Below are 21,509 nucleotides of genomic sequence, written 5' to 3' on the forward strand. Positions count from 1 at the left end.
AATGCTAGTTGGTATTAGTTTAGCCCTATGCTGGAGGGTTCTGATAACTCCTAGTTTGTGTTGTAAAGGGTGGTTAGAGTCAAAAAGTAAGTATTGGTCAGTGTGCGTAGCCTTCCTAAAGACTTCTGTTTTTAGCGCTCTGTCCTCTTTTATAATTACTTTACAATCCAAGAAGGCTAGTTGGTTCTCTTTAATGTCCTCACGAGTAAATTTAATGTTGATGTCTACAGAGTTGAGGTGATCTGTGAAGGATTGAATTTCTTGTTTTTTAATTATGACAAAAGTATCGTCCACATATCTAAACCAGTGTCTAGGTTTTGTTCCCGGGAAGGATGTGAGGGCCTGTTTCTCCATCTCTTCCATGTACAGATTAGCCACTATGGGTGAAACTGGTGAGCCCATAGAACAACCATGAATGTGTTTATAAAATTTCTCCCAAAATTGAAAATACGTAGTATTAAGGCTGATTTCCAATAATTGGCAGATGTGATCCGCTTTAAGTTTGGTTCTTTCATGCAGAGAAACGTCCGCCAGCAGTCTCGTCCTCACCACTGAGACTGCTGCTGGGGTTGGGACAGATGTAAAGAGAGAAGTCACATCGTATGATGCCAAAGTTTCCTCAGGTTCCAATATGAGGTTTTTCATCCTCTCTACAAACCCTGTGGTGTTCTCTACGTGATATTCTGTGTTACCAACCAACTGAGCTAAAATAGTTTTTAAATATTTGGCTACATTGTATGTAGAGGAGTCATGTAAACGGCGCCGCGAGAGTGGCTGCCTTTCCAGCAGCTCATGTATTTTGTTTTTCTACTTTCATTCCTTTCATAACTTTGCTGCTGTGAGATGTAAATGTCTCCACTGCGAGACTAATAAAGGCAAATCCAATCCAATCCAATGCTACAAACAATGGGTGTGAGGGGGAACCCTTCTTTATGTATTTTTGGCAGGCCATAGATACATGGCGTGGCCTCTCCCGGGTATAACCAACTCAATTGCTGTTTGCAGTTCAAAGGAGCTGTAGAAAGGCTAGCGCGTCTGGATAATGATGTTTCTATCAGTGAGCTGCAGCGTCTGAAAACGCTGGTTGCGTTTGGATTTCAAAGCTTGGCAGCTCCGTCTTTGTCAGCACGGAGAAGAACCTGAAAAATGTCACATATTCTTTGTAATGGGTGGACTGTATTTTCAGCTTTTCATCTTAGTGCATTCAGAGAGAAGAAACAGATACACAACGCACGCTATTGAATTGATGACGTCCAATGTCTCGGTTGGTGTCCTCAGGGTTTCCAATCTGCTAGTGGAGCATGCCAGTGTCGACTCGGACTGTAACGTCTGGAGTAAAACAGTCGGCGAGTGGCTGGATTCTATCAAGATGGGTCGTTATACAGAACTCTTCATGGAAGGGGGATACTCGTCACTGGACACGGTCACTCAGATGACATCCGAGTAAGGGCGCTTGGACAACAGTCCCAAATATACAGAGTTCCAAGTTAAAAATAAAAAAAAATGCCATTTTGTTTACCTTTGTGCGCCACCTCATAGTTTATCTCATGCCATGATTGTCTCGCTAACATTTCTACAACCATTTGACTTCAACGAAGGTGTTGATGCGCCATAAACTGATTTGTGTAACTGTTTTTAGGGACTTACGGAGAGTCGGGGTGAACCTTGCGGGACATCAGAAGAAAATCATCACGAGCATTCAGGAAATGAGAGTTCTGATGAATAACTCCAATCGCAGCATCAACATCTGATGCAGACTGCATGCACCACATCGGTGGACTCGGATGAAGAAGACTGTAGTTGGACCTAGATCGGCGTAGCACTTTCTCGTGACAAGGAACGTACTTTCCATAGACCAGTGAATGGTGTCACCGACCAAACTGAAGGGAACCGATTGTTTTTTTTCCAACAAAGGGAACACGGTGGACTAATTCAAATGAATATTTTACCATTCGGAGGATTCGTTTTGAGTCAACCCCTGGGATTACTAACATCCCAGCACCGCTTAGACGCTGACAGTCTGACGAGCATGTAGACTCCCAAATCGACCAGCACTTTTTTGGCGATACTGTATTACGAAAATGTCTTGTTTCCTCTTTCAAGCCGTCTGAGGTTATCTGAGTCCTACGGACCTGCTTCTTGTCTTCTGGAAACTCAGTTTTTTGTTTGGTAGCCATAAGGAAGGAATGGCTAGCATGTATACGGACCGAAATATGAAATGCAAAGTCATGACCGGGTCAGATTGTGTCCCGGATAATTTCGACTTGGGTCTTTATCGGATGAATCTAAGACTCTACAGCATGAATGGCTCCATGATGGTCTGAGATGTCACAAACCTGGAATCTAAAGACGTCTACCGGATTTCAAGAACACATCCGCTCGCTTTATGTTATCTTTCTCGGGACTCAACCGATGGAACCCGATTGATCATCTGATCCCGCAAAGGAACCACGTTCAGGCTCACAACCGTCGGATTCTTCACAGGAACCACAATGAGTCTTTCAAGCACTTCGGTGGATATTCAAACTGAAGGGTTGCATTGGCGAGAGCTGGAATGTCGAAAACTCCTCAGAAAATTGTCCCGGAAGAGATGTCAACACCTCATAAGCTTGATTATGTTTGATGAATCAGATGTTTATGCATTAATAGCTCCCTCAAGAAGACATCAGTAGAATCACCAATGGAACCCAATGCAGCTTTTATGGCTGCTTTCAAAAAACTCAGCGACTCTTCAGAAGCAGAATCTTTCTCTGCCACACAATAGTGCACCTCGTTCAATGGGAACCACTGGCATACAGAAGCAATATTGACTATATTGCTAATTATTTATTGCTATTTATAGAAAATACAACAAAACAAGTTAGTATTTGCATTGAATCTGTGAAGCTCTGCTTACACGTATTTCATGTATATAACGTATGATATATTTAAAGCAGGGAGCATCATTCTTACGTCGCCCATCATGTGGTCAAGTTGGTATTGAGCAAGCATCTCAGAGTACAATTTCAAAATCAGCATTGTTAAACGTTCCACCTGGACCACCCTAAATTAGGGAATCGTCAAGGTGAACCCCGAGAGATTAACAGACCAATGCAAATGTGGAATACTTTGCAGGTTGGTTGTCTGTTTACACTTTTGGTTCAGCATTGAGTCACATTTCTAGCGCCCTACTTTCAAATAAAATGAGGTCAATAGATATATTTTTTTACCTTTACATTTCACGTCTACAAGTTGAAAGAAATGTGCAGATTAAGAGCTCATGTGAGGTTTTCAAGATAACCTTTGCCGACACTGATAAATCTAATAGTCTTTTTAGATCATTTTAGAAGGAACTTAGTGAAACAACAAGAATTTATGCATGCATACATACATGCATACATACATGCATAAATTCTTGTTGTTTCACTAAGTGGACCGACAATGAAATTTGTTTACAAACAAAAACTACCAACATATACAAACTCACTCTGTGTGTCATCTCATTTTATTTTATTTTTTTCCTCTAAGTTGCTCATGAAAAATTGTGAAAAACTGCAAATGATGATGGCACTCGGAAGTTGTGGAAATTGTGACCAATGTACAAATAGAATCATCTGATAGGCTGAATCGTTAACATGGCTAATCGCTACGAGCAATTATGCGGTCTGCATCTGATTTACTGCCTCTTAACCTTGTGACGCACCCTGTAACTTGATCATGTGATCAACTGTCCTCCGCAATACCGGAACCACTGTCACTGAAAGGCTTGCATTGGCTTCATCAATTCATCTTTTTTGGAATAATATGTCCGATTTCTGGCGATAATACACAAGTATAATAGTGAACCACCAACCTAATTTGGACTAAAAACGTATGGAACGTTGGACAATTGTACAAGCTTCTAAGTGCCTCGTATCTTCTGCCAAAACGTTTGGGCCCGCTTGCGCCACCCATTTGATTGACTTTCGGCAACGTTATCTGAAGGCAATAAGAAAAAGTCAGACGAATATCCGCGTTGGAACTCATTTGATTTGCACTTTATGACAAATCTATTGGTATTTTTTTTTAATCCCCAATCGGGCTTGTTTTTACGTCCATTGATGTCTGGTGTGAATGAATTCCACTTGAGCACAAAATATTTGATCATCATATTTTTGTTTTAAGTAACTGACGCAAAGGATGAACGACACAATTGTCACCTTTTTTTGAAGTATGATCATAGCTTGAAGAAATAGAGGATGGTGACATGTTGGGATTCGTGTCTACAAAGTCTTGCGGAATTCTCACATTTTTGGACTTGAGAAACATACGTTTCAAATCCAGTCTTTTTTTTTTGCTGTTTGAAACCGTTAATAAATAAACAATTAATAGCACAGAGCATGTCATCCTTCCATAACTATTGATTCCAATTTGCTGCCATTTCAGCCACATTATATGAAAAGAATCCGTCATCTTCCGATTCCGAATCAAATGACGATGAAGTTTTTCGACTTTTCTCTACTGTGAATTAATAAGTCACCATATCTTCTTCGCTGACTTGAGAAGGTTTGGATTGAACTGGGCGAAAAGCATTTAAACGAGTGGTAAACATCAACCGACATGATTATGAAATGTGTTCTATGCTTATCATCCATGGACCAATCCTGAAAAATCATCTGGACTTGCATGAATTTTCTTGATTGTTTGCGTCATTATTCTTACGGAACGGCCGTGAATCCAAAGTCCCAACGCCTCTTGTGCGGTTTCCCTACCTGCAAACTCGGAACTTGGCATACGGGTCTCTCTGAAATCTTCACGATGACTATTTATGCACATTTGGTGGTCAGGTTTTGCCTTGCCCAGATCCATGCTGAAACTAATAATTGTACTGGTAAAACAAAACACACGCATTTTCCAACAACCGCATGCTAGTTTTGGAATCATCAAAAGCACAGTGAAACATACTTAGTAACCGTTGTCCTATGAGTTTGTCGTTGAGACTGTCGTGGATTATGTTTGTGTTGTTATTTTTTTGTAGTGTGTTCTCAAAACGCTCTATTTTTCCAATAAAATGATAAAACCATTCTTGTTTTGTTTTTGTTTCAGACTCCCAAGCTATTACCGAAAGCCCCGCTCCAAAACAAGTATAAGCACTATACAAAAGATGAAAAGGTTTCTTCAGCCGTCATCTGTACTTCTTTGAAGGTGTCGGACGTTACGCTTCTTATCCAAGTGGCTTCGTCAGCGAACTGAAATGTTGCTAGTAGCTTTGGCCCTATATATATATATATATAAATATATATGTATACGTGTATATATCTATACGTGTGTATATATATATATATATATATATATATATATATATATATATATATATATATATATATATATATATACAGTAAAGTCTTGTTATATCGATATCGGTTATATCGATAGTACTGCTTATTACGATACTATTTCTATGAACGCAAGGAGAAAATTTACATGCCGCAGGATCGAATATATCGATAGTCCGGTTCTATGGATATTGTTCCCTATTCTCGAGAATATCGATATAACGAGACTTTACTGTATATATATATATATATATATATATATATATATATATATATATATATATATATCCCTACTGTCCAGAGGTGGCGGGGCCAGACCTCTGCAATGATAGGTCCCTGCACTAAGGTGGGGGTAGCAGAGGAGCATTTCCTGAGGCTACAGTGATTACCGTAACGAATCCATTGAGGATAATTTAAATGGACAAAACCGTTAAGCCCAAAGGTAGTCTGCATTATTGTAGCCTTTGTTTATATCCCTGCCGCCATTTTGTTTTTCAGAATGTCACCTTAACTCACGCATGAAGGGCAGACTCATAACCATCCGTGCCTGTTTACATATCGCAGATATTAAAAGCGCGTTTGTGTGGTCTGATGTCAAAAGCAACCTGGTTGAGCTGATCTCCGGGGGAATCTCCTGCTTTCATAGCTCAAGGTGATTATCGTACCCTCACGCGCACAAAAGTAGATGAAGGTAATATTGGCTGTCACGCCATCAGTGCCGCTACGACTCAAACCTCTGGATCAGCGTCTGAATAAAAAATAATAAAATGAGTGTGTATGCATATTCTCACTGGGTTTGAATGGATGAACCAGATTCTAGCTTTGGGGCTAGCATGCACTCGCTATATGCGTGCCACTTGACAACATGCAGTGATACCTTGGCTTACAAACATAATTGGTTCCCAGAACGTGTGTGTAAGGTGAAAAGTGTGTATTCCAATTTTTACTGTCAGAAACCATTCAAAATGAGAATTATCCGTTCCCAGGTCCCCATAAAACATAATTTTCTACTAAATAAGTCTGAAAACTAACAAAATATACCTTATGTTATGTATAATAAATGTGCTATGGTATTGTAATTAACTGTACTCTATAATAAAGTCGTTTTATTTCCTCATCAATTGTGACCCCGCCACCCTTTTTTTGCGAATCGGGTGATGGAAATGCTGAAAAAGGCCATTTGAAATGAGGACGGCAAACAACATGAAACTGACCCGCCGCCGGTAAATAGTCTTATCCATTCAGCTAGTGATCCGACAAGCCTGGAATGAGAGGGGCCGTGTGATGTCAAGTGGCTGGCTGGCAAGGACACACACACACACACACACACACACACACACACACACACACACACACACACACACACACACACACACACACACACACATACACGCACACACACACACACACACACACACACACACACACACACACACACACACACACACACACACACACACACACACACACTCTCACTCTCTCTGTGTGGCTTCCCCATGTTGCCTGTCGCCTTGATGCAAAGGTAGCCGCAGAGAGGCATTTATCACTTGCCCAGATGTTTTTCCAAGGTGCTTCATCCCAAGCAGTCAATTGTCCCTAATGTGATGTCCTTTTTGGGCCAATGGGCTGCGTCTGTTAGAGGGACGAGCGATGGCAAGCGATGAAGGTCGCTCAAGGTGAAATGGGAGAAATGGAGACACAGGGAGGGTCTGGACATGTTTTAATAAGCACGATATGAGCGCTGGTGTGCGGACGTCGAGCGTCATCGCTCTTGGGTGATGCGGCCGGATGCACACGAGTGCACACGTGTGCAGATTGCCCCCCCTGGTTGGACGTTCTTTGTTCTTTTACATGCTGCATCCTAATTATTGTGGAGTCAAAAGCGTCGGCCTATAAGGTGACGACATTTTGTGTAATAGCTTCATAATAACGCGTGTGCTCGTCACAACTGGTCAACCAGGCAGAACTATTCATTGACACCCATCCATTTTTATCTTCAAATATCTTCACATATATCTATCTTCTTCTTTTCCTTTTTTGGCTTTTCCCTTCAAGGGGTCGCCACAGCGAATCAGTGTCCTCCATCTTCGGAGGTTTGATTGGCATGTTTGTTTTGGCCAAGCTTTTACTTGGGATGCCCTTCCTGACACAAGCCTCTGTCTTTATCGGGGCTTGGGACCGGCACAAGAAGACACTGGCTTGTATCCCCCTGTGGCTGCAGAACAAGCAACTCCATCAACTTAATCAAGATGAAGATGCTCAGAAAAAGTTTCAGCACCTAAAAAATGGAAACAAACTCAGTTAATCATCATCCTAAATAACAAACATGCAAGGCCCATGATTACAAACAACCCTTGAAGGTGCAACGAGCAGGGGTTTCGCCAAATTGTTTTCAAATTGTTTCCTGTTAGTATTTTGCCTGTCGCGCAAGAGGCGCAAAGCGTTCAATTACCACTCACCGTAGGACATTTAAAACACAAAATATAACATGACAAGAGGGAAGCGATATACAGTAAAGTCTCGTTATATTGATATTCTCGGGAGTCGGAAAAAATATCGATATAACCGGATTATCGATATATCCGATCCTGCGGCATGTAAATTTTCTCCTTGCGTTCATAGAAATAGTATCGTAATAAGCGGTACTATCGCTATAACCGATATAACGAGACTTTACTGTATATATAGCCATTGTTAAATGCAGCATACGTTGATTCAAACTAGATAGGCCAATGTAACCCTTTTTATGAATGCATATGCACTCATCTAAGTTCATTAAGTTTGTGGAATAAGGACACCGAGACACGTGCAGACACAGCACTATATGTCTCTGATCGTTTCTATTATCTCGGTCTCCCCCCTGGCAGCGCATCAAACATGGATGAGCTCCAACCATAAAAAACTCCATTTTGCTTTGATTTATACAAGGGGATCAAAATCAGAGAGGTGAAAAGTCCAAATCATGCATTTTTGATGAGCTTGCTGACACCAAAGGCAAAAAACGGACCACTTTTTAACAGGGTGAAAAATCTTAAAATAGATCAGATGACCTCATTGTCCTTGTTGGTCCGACGAAAAATAAAATTCAACAGTCCTTAGTAAATAATGTAGTGTTACTTGCAACAATTGGACACCTAGGTTGGATCTTTCTGTTGTCCAGAGAAAAGCTGCACATTATTTACAAGCCATTTTTTTGTGGAATTCAGATTGAGAAACTTAAAAAAATGGGTTGATTAACCCAATGTCAAATATGGTCAATGTATTGCCTTGAAATTTTTGATTGCCCCAACTTATTTTATGGTGCATTTAACAAACCAAGCTCAACATATTTATGGTCTCTCACAGCTTCATTTTACAACCCATGTTCCCCCTTTTGTGTTTATTCTTCTCCCTTTTTCCGTTCTCATCGATTTTCTCCTCACAGATTCACCCCTACGTCACCTCCATGTCGCTCGGAAAGCTGCAGTCACCCACTCGAATCATCTTGGTGCAATTCTGAATTCAACTTTCCTAACTGATAGACGCTTCTACAGGTAACATCCCACTTACGACCCGCTCGATTTATGACCACCCGTACTTACGACCACGACCTCCAGACCCTATTTTCTACATCTAGCACCGCAACGCGCTAGTAGGCCGTCAACTTGTACAACAATTTTGGCCAACCAGCCAGCATCTCACTCTCGCACAGCAATCGACCGTGTGATGGCACCACCGGGGGGCAGTTTGCGAGCCATTTAGCCTCCGAGTCTCTTCAACATTTTGAATGGATTTCGGCTTACGATTATTTTGACTTACAACCGTTTGGTCAGAACGGAACTTGGTGTAAGTCGGATGTTATCTGCATAGGCTTTTAAATCATTCACTGCCAGACAATGTGCAAAAATGTGTCCACTCCAGTGCCAGGGTTTTTGTCATTGTCACTCGATTTCCAGGACCCACAGAATATTGAGTTTTAGGACTACGTAAACATTCAAAGCAGCGTAAGAAACCTTAGACCGGGGGTTTCAAAGTCATTTTTTGCCACGGGCCACGTTTTAGTTATGGTCTCCTCTTGAGGGCCGTTATGAATTTGGGGAAGCCATTAGGATGTTTAATCCCCTCCACCAATTACAAAGAGAGAGCACAACAAATTAATGAATAACTAGTTTTCAAATCTGAAGTCAAGAATAATGACTTATTGTGGTTTACATTCAAAAATATAACATTTTGGTGTGGATTTTAGCAAGCATCATGGAATTTCACAAGTTTGATTTGCTTTCGCAGGCCGAAAAAAATGATGGCCGGGCCTTGACTTTGACATTTCTGCCGTACATTCTCTTCTTTTATCAGAAAAAAAGTTATTTCCTAAATTATATGGGTTATATGAGCTTGAAATGAGGGCGGCTGTCCAGAATACAATGCAATACACGTATATACATATTGGTTTATATAGCACTTTAACAACGCAAACATGGAAAAAAAGGGAAATACTGCCCCCTTTGACAGAAACACTGCCAGAGGTCTTGGCAGCGCTTTATCGGCACCCAAGCAAGAAAAAAAACAAAACCCGAAAAAATTCACTCCACTCGCGAGACCTTTTGGGCTCAGAAATGCTCTCCGAGTGCTGAATTCACTGTGGTCGTCGCACACCCAGCACAGAGGGGCACGCTTTTGTCCGCATCCACAAAATAGTTCCACTTCCAAACGACACTATATAATACCCATAAGGATGGCAATACAGGAGAATGACAGAACCACTGCAGCATTTTGCTACCTCTTGCTCACTTTTTTACCCCGCCTCGTCAAGTCTCCCCCCTCCCCCCCCCACACACACACACACCACCTCCAGCTGTCTCTCAACACCCCCACTCTCCTCCACCCCCCACGCCCCCTCCTCCCCACTTGTCTGTCTGTTGGAAACTGGAGCAACATCTTAATCGAGGCTCACAGACGTGACGGGAATTTCTTTTCAGCCCCAGCCGACTGCAGCAGAGAAACATGCAGACACACACACACACACACACACACACACACACACACACACACACACACACACACACACACACACGCGCGCACACACACGCGCGCACACACACACACACACACACACACACACACACACACACACACACACACACACACACACACACACACACACACACACGTTCTGCTTGGCAGCCAATTAGCACCCCACTATCCAATGCCAACCGAATGACTGCATGTTGATGAGCTGGCTCCACTTAGTGTGTGTTTGTACGTGTGTGTCTATGTGTGTATATACGTGTGTGATGAGCATGTGCCTATCACAAGCACTGAGGTGTACTGTGGATAGAAGTTTACTCTTTTATGTGTTTGGGGGGGGAAAGATGGTGATTAGATTGCCTAAAAAATAATCATAATAATTTAAAAAAGCTTTATTAGGAACAAAATAAGACAATAAGACAAGAACAAGGAAGTGTGAGTTTGTGTCTTGAGCTTTTCATTGTGTGTGTGTGTGTGTGTGCGTGTGCGTGTGCGTGTGCGTGTGTGTGTGTGTGTTGGATTAACGATTATTAGTCTCGCAGTGGATAAATTTCACAACAGGAAAGTGATGAAAGGAAAAAAAAGGAAAGGAAGAAGTAGAAAAACAAAATACAGGAGCTGCTGTAAAGGCAGCCACTCTCGTGGCACTATCTTGAAGTCAAAACAACAACAGAAAAAATTAAATAAGCACCCATTAACGAAAAGAGATGGCCAATCCATGTAAATACGCTTCAATTCCAAGCCGCGGCAGTTCCAAATATCCATCGCGGCTCTGCGCTGATGATCCTTTCTTCTCATCACGGGCTCTTCAAGCCATCGCGCCACAGAATGGATGGATATGTGTGTGTGTGCGTGCGTGCGTGTGTGTGTGTGTGTATTTGTGTGTTTCCAGTTCCCTCACCGTATGCGCATTTGTTTGCCCGCAAGCAGCATTTGGAGAAGAATGGAAATGGTTTACGTGGACCATATCCTTTTGCTTTTTCCTCCTCTTCCTCCTCATCCGTCTTCTATTTTTGCTTCCTATCATTCTGCCCCCACTTTTGTTTTTTCTTCTTCTATCCTGCCTCCACTTTGGGGAGTTCATCCAAGGGTGAAACCACCACTAAAAAAACAACGCAGATATTCTCTTCAGATGTCAAAAATATTGACACCAGCCTTTACACCGTACCACCCCCGACACCCCCACCCCACCAAGCGGTGATGTGTTGTTTGCCAGTTGAGGTTTCATCATCTGTTCTTTCTGTGCAGAGATGGAAAATGTCGAAATACAGACACCAAAAACTGCCTTCTTGGTTGTTGTTGCCCTACTTTTCGACAGTTTATGGTTCTTTAGACTGACTCTGTTCGCACATATCTGAAATAAATACACAATCTAGCGGATAAGAAATTGAAAAATGAGTTTTAAATAAAGCAAAAATCCCAAAACCACAAATTGAGCGTTTGTAATTAGTAACATACAACATCTGGAAGAACAGATTAAAAAAACACCTTATACCAATAATATTCTTTAAAAAATATATTACTGACAATGTTTAGTGTACCTGGATGATATAAATAAATAAATAAATAAATAAATAAATAAATAAATAAATAGGTATCTTCTCAATGATTGCAGTGAGTTTAAAGTTGTCCTTTCTTCATCTTGATTGATCACATATCACAGTCGAGCCCTTTGTTGATAAATCTATTGTCTGAGACTGCCGCCTAGTGGATAATTTTCTTAATCACAAACTTTTCAAATGAAAAATGAAGATAATAATAGTAATACATTGAGTTTCTAAGCGCCTTTCAAAAATCTCAAGGACACTTTGCCGTCGCTGGATTTTTTTTTGCGGGTGAGCAGCGGCAGCCATAACGAATTGCTTCGAATTAGATTTTAATGTGTTCGTGTTTTGTTTGTTTGTAAAAAAGGTTCTACTGGAAACTAACTAACTAACTAACTAAATCCATAGACAAATAAATACAAGAATAAATAAATAAATACAGTGCATAAATAAATAAATAAATAAATAAATAGAAACATAAATACACGATTAAATAAATAAATAAATAAATAAATAAATAAATAGATAAATAAATAAATATAAATTATTATTATTTTTATTATTATTATTATTATTATTATATTGATAAATAGACTAATAAATACACAAAAAAATGAATAGACAAATAAACAAATAAATAGACAAATAAATAAATACATTGATAAACAGACAAAGAAATACATGAATAAATAAATACATACATACATAAATATGCGAATAAATACGTAAATAAATGAAAATAAATAAACAAATAAATACATACACAATATCTTAACACCTCAAGCATATTCATAACAAAATTGTTTTATAACTTAATTTGGACAAAGAATGCACTTGTACCACAGTGAAAGAATTTCTGTTTTTTTAGTTGGCCGTGGGGCGGCCCGGTAGTCGAGTGGTTAGCACGCCGCCTTCACAGTGCAGAGATCGCCGGTTTGCGTCCCGCTCCGGCCTCCCTGTGTGGAGTTTGCATGTTCTCCCCGGGCCCGCGTGGGTTTTCTCCGGGTCCTCCGGTTCCCTCCCACATTCCAAAAACATGATTGGCAGGCGGATTGAACACTTCCTAGGTGTGAGTGTGAGAGTGACGGTCATATGTCTTTGGGTGCCCTGCATGCGATTGGCTGCCAACCAATTCACTGTGTCCCCAGCCTCGTGCCGGAAGACAGCTGGGATAGGCTCCAACACCCCCCGGGACCCTGATGAGGAATAAGCGGTACGGAAAATGGATGGATGGATAGTTTGCTGTGATGCCCCACTCTGTGTATAAGAATTGAGCACTAGATGTCACACAATCCCATAACAGCACTTTAGTCCAATGAGCTTTGGAAACTACTACTGTATGTTTATTGAATCATCAGTCCCGAACAAAAGTGAAGAAGGAAAAAAAAGCTAAGCCATTCCAACAGCACAAATACATTGTGAAGTGCTCAGTCTTAATATATTTTACTATCGTAGAAGTTAATGTCAATGCTGAAAAGGTCCAAATATGCTATTTAATCAAAGGTAAAATGATTCAAGCGCTTTGAAAGGCGCTTGAAATGAAATACAGTAAAGTCTCGTTATATCGATATCGGATATATCGATAGTCCCGGTTATATCGATATTATTTCTATGCACGCACGGAAAAATTACATGCAAACAGGGTCGGATATATCGACAGTCCCGGTTATATCGATATTTTTCGGACTCCCTTGAATATCGATATAACGAGACTTTACTGTACATTATTATTCATTGTTTGACGTCCCGTATGTGTCGCCCTCCAGTGGACATGCCGTGCCATCGCACCCCGTCGAAACAATGGGGGCCTCGGCATGGCACAGCACGTCATCGCCCTCCGGTGGACACGCCGTGCCAACGCACCAAGTCAAACCAACAGCGGACAAATCACTTCTTTTCCTTTCGGCGTTTCCCTTCAAGGGAACATGACCTCAAAGGCATTTAACAATTTGTTTGGCACCTTCTAATTGCCTTTTTTTAATGTTCAACCTTGTGTTAATCTGTGGCGTCACCGGTGCGCACCGCCGCTTTAATGTCTTTCAATTCCTTGATCTCCTTGATGTGCGTCTCACCCTGACGCATATCACACGCTTGAAAATGGTATAAAAGCAGCTGTCGTGGGACAGAGAGACTCAGACTCATCTTGGACTCAGACCCGGACAGACACACCGCTCGCAGAGACCTGCTCAGCATCGCACGGAGTTTCACAGCACGACTTGCTCGACTCCACGCCGCGATCAAGCTCTGCGCGTCACCTGCCTGGGAGATCTGACAACGAACCTACTTACAAATAAAGAGAACCATCAAACTCTTTAAATCTTTAATTAAATGATGCTTTGTTTTGCCATTTTGTATGTGCATTTAACATTTAAGTCCAATTTTAATTACATTTTATTGAAAATGTTTATTGAAAGTAATTTTGGCAGCGACAGCAGAGTTTTTACAAAACATTTTCACCCCCTTGGTGTTATTTTTAATTTTTAAATTATGATGCATTATTGCTATTTCCTCCAAGTCACCAACGCTTTCAACAGTAACCCCAATAGAAGTGTCTAGTGCCTCTTTGCAATGTTTTTGATGATGAGACTAGTGCAGTGTGTTTGACTGGAAACAAATTCCTTGTGTGTTCTACGTACTTGGCAATAAAGACGATTCTGATTTCTGATTATACTCAATCCTGAACATTTAGGTCCGAATTTATGACTTAAGGCTCTTGAACCTGAATAGAAGGCTACTTTTGTCACGGTTCTTTATGATTAAATTAATCATGAAACTCTTCTTTTACAATGAACAAAACATAATATTGCAGTCAAATTAAGATGAGTTCTAACTATACGGCCAGTTGTCACGTTTTGGTTGGCGACCAATGGGTGACGCCGTCGCCCCCCCCCCCCCCCCCCCCCCCCCCCCCCCCGCCTCCAGCTGCACAGGTGGAGGTCGTTTCAATCAGTGGCAGACGTTGTGGTTGGCGACCAATGGGTGACGCCGTCGGCCCCGTCTGCAGCTGCACATGTGGAGGTCGTTTCAATCAATGGCAGTTAAAAGGACTCCCGGCACACCATTCGGCGTCGGCTCATTGGGCTTGCTTCATTCACCCTGTCAGGTACGGCTCGTCTTGCATGCAGATTTGAACTCATGGTTTTCTTTGACAATTTGTGCTCTTCTTTTCAGATGACTTTGATATTTGAGGATTTGTTCCTGCTGAATTTGAGTACAATTTGTGAAATACACCCTGCTACTCCATCCTACTTTTTTTGGGGGGGCGGGATCCGCCGCCGCCATAACTACCTGGCAAACCGTGACCGCAGTACTGTTGATAGCATTTTATGGTGAGTGGTTTCTCAACAGATGGCTCTTTATATTAACTAATATATTGTATTGTAAAATGATTCAGCCATAGTTATAATGTGAGCATCGAAAAAACAAGCGTGTGTGCAATTTGTGTAATGGGTGACGCCGTCGGCCTCACCTGCAGCTGCAGAGGTGGAGGTCATTTCAATCAGTGGCAGTTAAAAGGACTCCCGGCACACCATTCGACCATTCGGCATCAGCTCATTGGGCTTGCTACACCCTGTCAGGTACGTTTTATCATTGCTGGGGTGAGGTGAGTTCCCAATATTCAGCCCAGGTCTGTATAACCCAAGAATAACTAATTCATTGTCCATTCAATCATCATGAACATGTCTGTATATGCCTCCCCCAGCGTCGGTGGTCAGATGGGCAGCTTAATTGAGACTGACAGAATGCTGAACGAGATTACTGCCGGTGACAGAAAGTGGAAGTGGTTGGCGGTGTGGAGCTCTTTCTGATGAATGTGTAACGCCACCTAACTCTTAATCTGCAAACCCCTGAAACCAGGGAATGTCCAAACCTTATCCTCAAAGACCGCTGTCCTGTTTGTTTTCTTGATGTTCCAGGAGCATGTTAATGCTGGCTGCAGGTATACGGCACGATTGACCCATTGCTGGGGTGAGGTGAGCTCCCAATATTCAGCGCAGGTCAGTATAATTCGTTGTGCATTCACTCATCATGAATACATCTGTTTATGCCTCCCCCAGCGCCGGTGTTCAGATGAGATTGACGGAATGCTGAACAACATGCCCGCCGGCGACAGAGTGGGCGTGGTTGGCGGTGTGCAGCTCTTCCTGATGAATGAGTAATAGATTTTGTTTTAAGTGCCTTTCAAAGCTCTCAAGGACACTTTGTAATCACAGACTAGCATAGGTAATATAAATAAAATAATTAAATAAAATGGTAACAAGAGAGCTACACAGAAAATGCAATTTTAAGTATGTGGGTAGTAAGGCCACCTATCTCATAATCCGTGAACCCCAGAAACCAGGGAATGTCAAAGCTTGCCCCTCAATGGCCACTGTCCTGTCTGTTTTCTTGCTGTCCCAGGATGAACACATTTCATTCAAACAATCAGGATTGTTCAAATGCTGGCTGATGAGCTGATTGTCTGAATCAGGTGTGTCCCACCCAGGGAAGCTGGACTATGGAAGGACAGTGGCCGAGTGCCAAGTTGGGACACCCCCTGTTTTTATGGATTCCGGATTCGAGTTGGGGTGTGCTTTGGGTTTAATTCAGGCATTGTACTGGAGGTTTGGGTAAAGTTAAAGGGTTTGAGGGTTCATTAGGCAGCCGGTTAACCGGTTTGACTGTTAGGCAGCTAGGTTACTGTGGTACGCAGCATGGGAATTAAGAACAGATGGATTTGTCAGTTTAATGTACGTAGAGGTTTTGAGCTCTATCCACATTGATCAGAAAGAGCTGAGCACCACTCCTGAGATGACCTACCTACATTCGGCACAGGTCTGTATTGGATTGGATAACCCCTACAAATCAAAAATATCGACAATGTTAACCCCCGTAGTTTATTAAATCAATGTTGAAGGGACTGACGTTTATGCCTCCCCGAGTGCCGGTGTTCGATGAGCTGCTTCATTGCAATTGACGGAATGCTGAACAAGATGCCCGTCGCTAACAAAGTGGACGTGGTTGGCAGTGTGCACCTCTTCCTGATGAATGAGTAACGCCACCTAACTCTTAATCTGCAAACCCCTGAAACCAGGGAATGTCCAAACCTGGTCCTCAATGACCACTGTCCTGTTTGTTTTCTTGATGTTCCAGGATAACGTTAATGCAGGCATACGACATGCTTGACCCATTGCTGGGGTGAGGTCAGTTCCCAACATTCAGCGCAGTTAGTCTCATTCATTGTGCATTAAATCATCATGAATACGTCTGTTTATGCCTCCCCCAGCGCCGGTGTTCAGATGGGCAGCTTCATTGTTACTGACGGACTGCTGAACAAGATGCCCGCCGGCGACAGAAAGTGGATGTGGTTGGTGGTGTGCAGCTCTTCCCGATGAATGAGTAGTAATAGATTTTATTTTAAGCGCCTTTCAAAGCTATCAATGACACTTTTCAGTCACAGAAAAGCATAGGTACATAAATAAATAAATAAATTAAATATAAATAAAATACAATTATAAGTGGTAAGTAGAGAGCTACATAGAAAATACAATTTTAAAAAGTTGGGTAGTAAGGCCACCTATCTTGTAATTCGCGAACCCCAGAAACCAGGGAATGTCAAAGCTTGCCCCTCAATGGCCACTGTCATGTCTGTTTTCTTGCTGTCCCAGGATGAACACATTTCATTCAAACAATCAGGATTGTTCAAATGCTGGCTGATGAGCTGATTGTCTGAATCAGGTGTGTCCCTCCCAGGGAAGCTGGACTATGGAAGGACAGCGGTTGAGTGCCAAGTTGGGACACCCTCTGTTTTTATGGATCCCGGATTCGAGTTGGGGTGTGCTTTGGATTTAATGTAGAATTCAGGCATAATACCGGAGGATAATAATTATAATACATTCAAAAATACAAGCGCCTTTCTGATCAGCCAAGGACATTTTACAATAAAATCATGATGGGGTTCGAGGTTTGATTAGGCAGCCGGTTAACCGGTTTGACTGTTAGGCCGCTAGGTTGCTGTGGTACGCAGCATGGAAATTAAGAACACAGATTTGTCAGTTTCATGTACGTCGGTCTTGAGCTCTACTCGCATTCATCAGAAAGGGCTGAGCACCACTCCTGCTGAGATGACCTACCTACATTCTTCACAGGTCTGTATAACCCCTCAAAATCAAAATAAATATCTACAATGTTAACCCCGTAGTGCATTCAATCATCATGAACAAGTCTGTTTATCCCTCCCCCAGCGCCGGTGGTCAGATGGGGCAGCTTCATCGAGACTGACGGAATCCTGAAGATGCCCGCCGGCGACAGTGGACGTGGTTGGTGGTGTGCAGCTCTTCCTGATGAATGAGTAGTCATAGATTTTATTTTAAGCGCCTTTCAAAGCTCTCAAGGACACTTTACAGTCACAGACAAGCATAGGTACTTAAATAAATAAATAAATAAATAAATAAATAAAATACAATTATAAATAGTAACGGGAGAGCGACACAGAAAATGCCATTTTTAATAGGTGGGTAGTAAGGCCACCTATCTCGTTATCCGGGAAACCCAGAAACCAGGGAATGTCAAAGCTTGCCCCTCAATGGCCACTGTTCTGTCTGTTTTCTTGCTGTCCCCGGATGAGCACATCTCTTTCAAACAATCAGGATCGTTCAAATGCTGGCTGATGAGCTGATTGTTTGAATCTGGTGTGTCCCACCCAGGGAAGTTGGACTATGGAAGGACAGCGGTCGGGTGCCAAGTTGGGACACCCCTGTTTTTATGGATCGTGGATTCGAGTTGGGGTGTGCTTTGGGTTTAATGTAGAATTCAGGCATGGAGATTTATAATAATAATACCTTTAATTTACAAGCGCCTTTCTGAACACCCAAGTACACTTAAAAATAAAAACGATACATAAAACAAAATCATGATTGGGTAAAGTTAAGGGGTTTGATTAGGCAGCCGGTTAACCGGTTTGACTGTTAGGCAGCTAGGTTGCTGTGGTACGCAGCATGGAAATTAAGAACACAGATTTGTCAGTTTCATGTACGTCGGTCTTGAGCGCTACTCGCATTCATCAGAAAGAGCTGAGCACCACTCCTGCTGAGATGACCTACCTACATTCTTCACAGGTCTGTATAACCCCTGGAAATCAACAAATATCTACAATGTTAACCCTGTAGTGCATTCAATCATCATGAACAAGTCTGTTTATCCCTCCCCCAGCGCTGATGGGCAGCTTCACCGTGATTGATGGAATGATCAACAAGATGCACGCTGGTGACACAGTGGATGTGCTTGGCTTTGTTTGGGAATCTAAGCAGTGTGCAGCTCTTCCAGGTGTGTGTAAATTGTGGCATGGCCTCAAAAACTTTATACTTGTGTTTAAGCGTTGCAATGTCAGCATCGAGATATTCTTTGGTCTCTGCCCAGGTTTCTGCTCCAGCCCCACCCAAAATCATCGCCACCACCAATCCTAATCCTTCTCATCTCCCTTCAAATCATCAAAATCCTTTAACACTAATATCGCAATACTACCTCCGATAGCTAAACCATAACACTAGTACGTGACCCAAACCTTGCTAACTGTTAAATTAATTCTAATCCTGGTTTGACTCCATAATCCCTAAATCCTCCACATAACCTCTAATCAAAAACCTAGGCATGACATGCTCTGGGAGTAAAGTGCCCCAGTCAGGCTACTTTTGGAGAGAAAAGCCAAAGATTAGCCACAATACTTCCAAAAATAGTCAGCCCTCTGTCAAGCTGGCCTTTCTGTTTTCCTGTTATTCAGGTCTAATACACTTAAATACCCTTACAAATCCTCAAATTGTCAAACATAAACTTCCCAAATCACCTCCAACTCACTCTAAACCTTACCCACGTCTCGTTAAAATGATTAATATCGTAAAAATTAAAGATTAAATAAAATATTAAATACTTGGGCCCTCGACGTCCAAGTGTCCTTCCTGTTTTGCATCTATTCAAGGTTTAATACACCTAAATCAAACGATCAGCTCATCAGCCAGCTCTCAATTACGATTACGATCCTGATCATTTGATTCTGTTGTGTTGCACCTTGAACAACTGGAAATCAGGGAGGACTTGACAAAATATACCGTAATTTGGAACACTAAACCCTAATGTCCCAAACTAAACAAACTCTAAAATACAACCGACTACTCGCACTAAACTCAAAATACGTATCCTCAAATTGTCAAACATAAACTCTGAACACCCCAAATCACCTCACTTTAAATCTCTAGAATTTTACTTTGTTAATTCCGGGTTGAGTGAACGCTGGCGTGTGTGGCTGCCGCTGCTCACCCGCAAAAAATATCCTGACTATAGTGTCCTTGAGGGTTTTGAAAGGCGCTTATAAATTAAATGTATTATTATAAACCTTACCCACTTCTCGATAAAATGACAATAATATCGTAACAACTTAAAGATTAGCCTAAAGAGATAAATTCCAGATCTAATAAATACTCGGGCCCTTGACGTCCAAGTGTCCTTCCTGTTTTGCATCTGTTCAAGGTTTAATACACCTAAATCAAATGATCAGCTCATCAGCCAGCTCTCTATTACAATCCTGATCATTTGATTATGTTGTGTTGCACCTTGGACAACTGGAAATCAGGGAGGACTTGACAAAATATAACCTAATTTGGAACACTAAACCCTAATGTCCCAAAGTCAACAACCTCTAAAATACAACCGACTACCCGCACTAAACTCAAAATAAGTATCCTCAAGTTATCAAACAAACTCCGAAAACCTCAAATCACCTCACCTGACTAAAGTGTCCTTGAGGCTTTTGAAAGGCGCTTATAAATAAAATGCATTATTAAAATTATAAACCTTACCCACTTTTGAAAATGACAATATGTAATATGTCCAAGTGACCTTCCTGTTTTGCATCTATTCAAGGTTTAATCCACCTAAATCAAATGATCAGCTCATCAGCCAGCTCTCAAATCCGATCCTGATCATTTGATTCTGTTGTGTTGCACCTTGGATAACTGGAAATCAGAGAGGATTTTGATAACCATAATTTCACATAACTAAGCAAATTTGGAACAATAAACCCTAATGTGCTAAAAAAAAATCAAACCAACCGCTCAATCCCTAACCAATAGAAGCTACTAATTTCATTCTAAACAAATGCTGAACCAAATCACCCTAATTTAAAAATAGTATCATCCTTACCCACTTCTCTAAAACTTTCTACAATAGCCTAAGCGTAAGATTAGCCTCAACAGTTTGGGCTGTCCTTCCTGTTTTGCACTTATTCCAGGCCTAAGCCCCAACCTCTATCACTTCAGCCTAAACTCCTACCCATACTGCCCCTCCCTCCCCTTCCAATGGTGGCTAATAAAGAATCTGTTTTCCCTCCTACCATCCATTTCCTGTCCATTTTTCAATGCTGCTCCAACTGAATAAAGATGTGTCACGATAAAGCTTTATCTGTGTCCATGGCTTTTATTACTCTTTTTTATTTTTTTTTTTTTTTTTTTTTTTTGTGGGGGGGGGGGGGGGGGGGGGGGGAGAGATTTGGCTTAGGTCAGAGGCAATTGGAGTTTACGCTTAGGTGTTGTGGCTTAGGGGTAGTTTTCTTCAGGTGTCGCTTTTTTTTGAATTCTATTTTTTCCAGGCTTAGGAGTTTAGTTTTCAGGTGTCTTCAGTGATATTTTTTCACTCT

The 21,509-nt window shown here is 41.7% G+C and overlaps 1 protein-coding gene and 2 long non-coding RNA genes across 6 annotated transcripts in view; all 3 read left to right on the top strand.

Moving 5' to 3' along the window:
* unm_sa34860 (un-named sa34860) overlaps window positions 1-5,041 on the top strand; it is a 57,352-nt gene extending 52,311 nt beyond the window's left edge. For all 4 annotated transcript variants that reach the window (XM_089020091.1, XM_089020090.1, XM_089020094.1 and 1 more), the window contains 2 exons: window positions 1,279-1,443; window positions 1,640-5,041. In XM_089020091.1, coding sequence (XP_088876217.1) covers window positions 1,279-1,443; window positions 1,640-1,751 — 277 coding nt within the window. In that variant the 3' untranslated portion in view covers window positions 1,752-5,041. The remainder of the gene's footprint in view (window positions 1-1,278; window positions 1,444-1,639) is intronic.
* A 10,507-nt stretch (window positions 5,042-15,548) lies between these two features.
* Window positions 15,549-16,132, top strand: LOC148885009 (uncharacterized). Its single transcript, XR_016118339.1, has 3 exons — window positions 15,549-15,658; window positions 15,760-15,816; window positions 15,901-16,132. It is a non-coding gene; the product is annotated as an uncharacterized LOC148885009 (long non-coding RNA).
* Window positions 16,133-19,030: 2,898 nt separating this feature from the next.
* LOC148885010 (uncharacterized) lies at window positions 19,031-21,273 on the top strand. Its single transcript, XR_016118265.1, has 2 exons — window positions 19,031-19,147; window positions 19,241-21,273. It is a non-coding gene; the product is annotated as an uncharacterized LOC148885010 (long non-coding RNA).
* Window positions 21,274-21,509: the final 236 nt, after the last annotated feature.

Source organism: Hippocampus bargibanti, linkage group LG18 (assembly GCF_051943395.1).
Source record: "Hippocampus bargibanti isolate YZ-2025 linkage group LG18, ASM5194339v1, whole genome shotgun sequence".
Taxonomy (NCBI): domain Eukaryota; kingdom Metazoa; phylum Chordata; class Actinopteri; order Syngnathiformes; family Syngnathidae; genus Hippocampus; species Hippocampus bargibanti.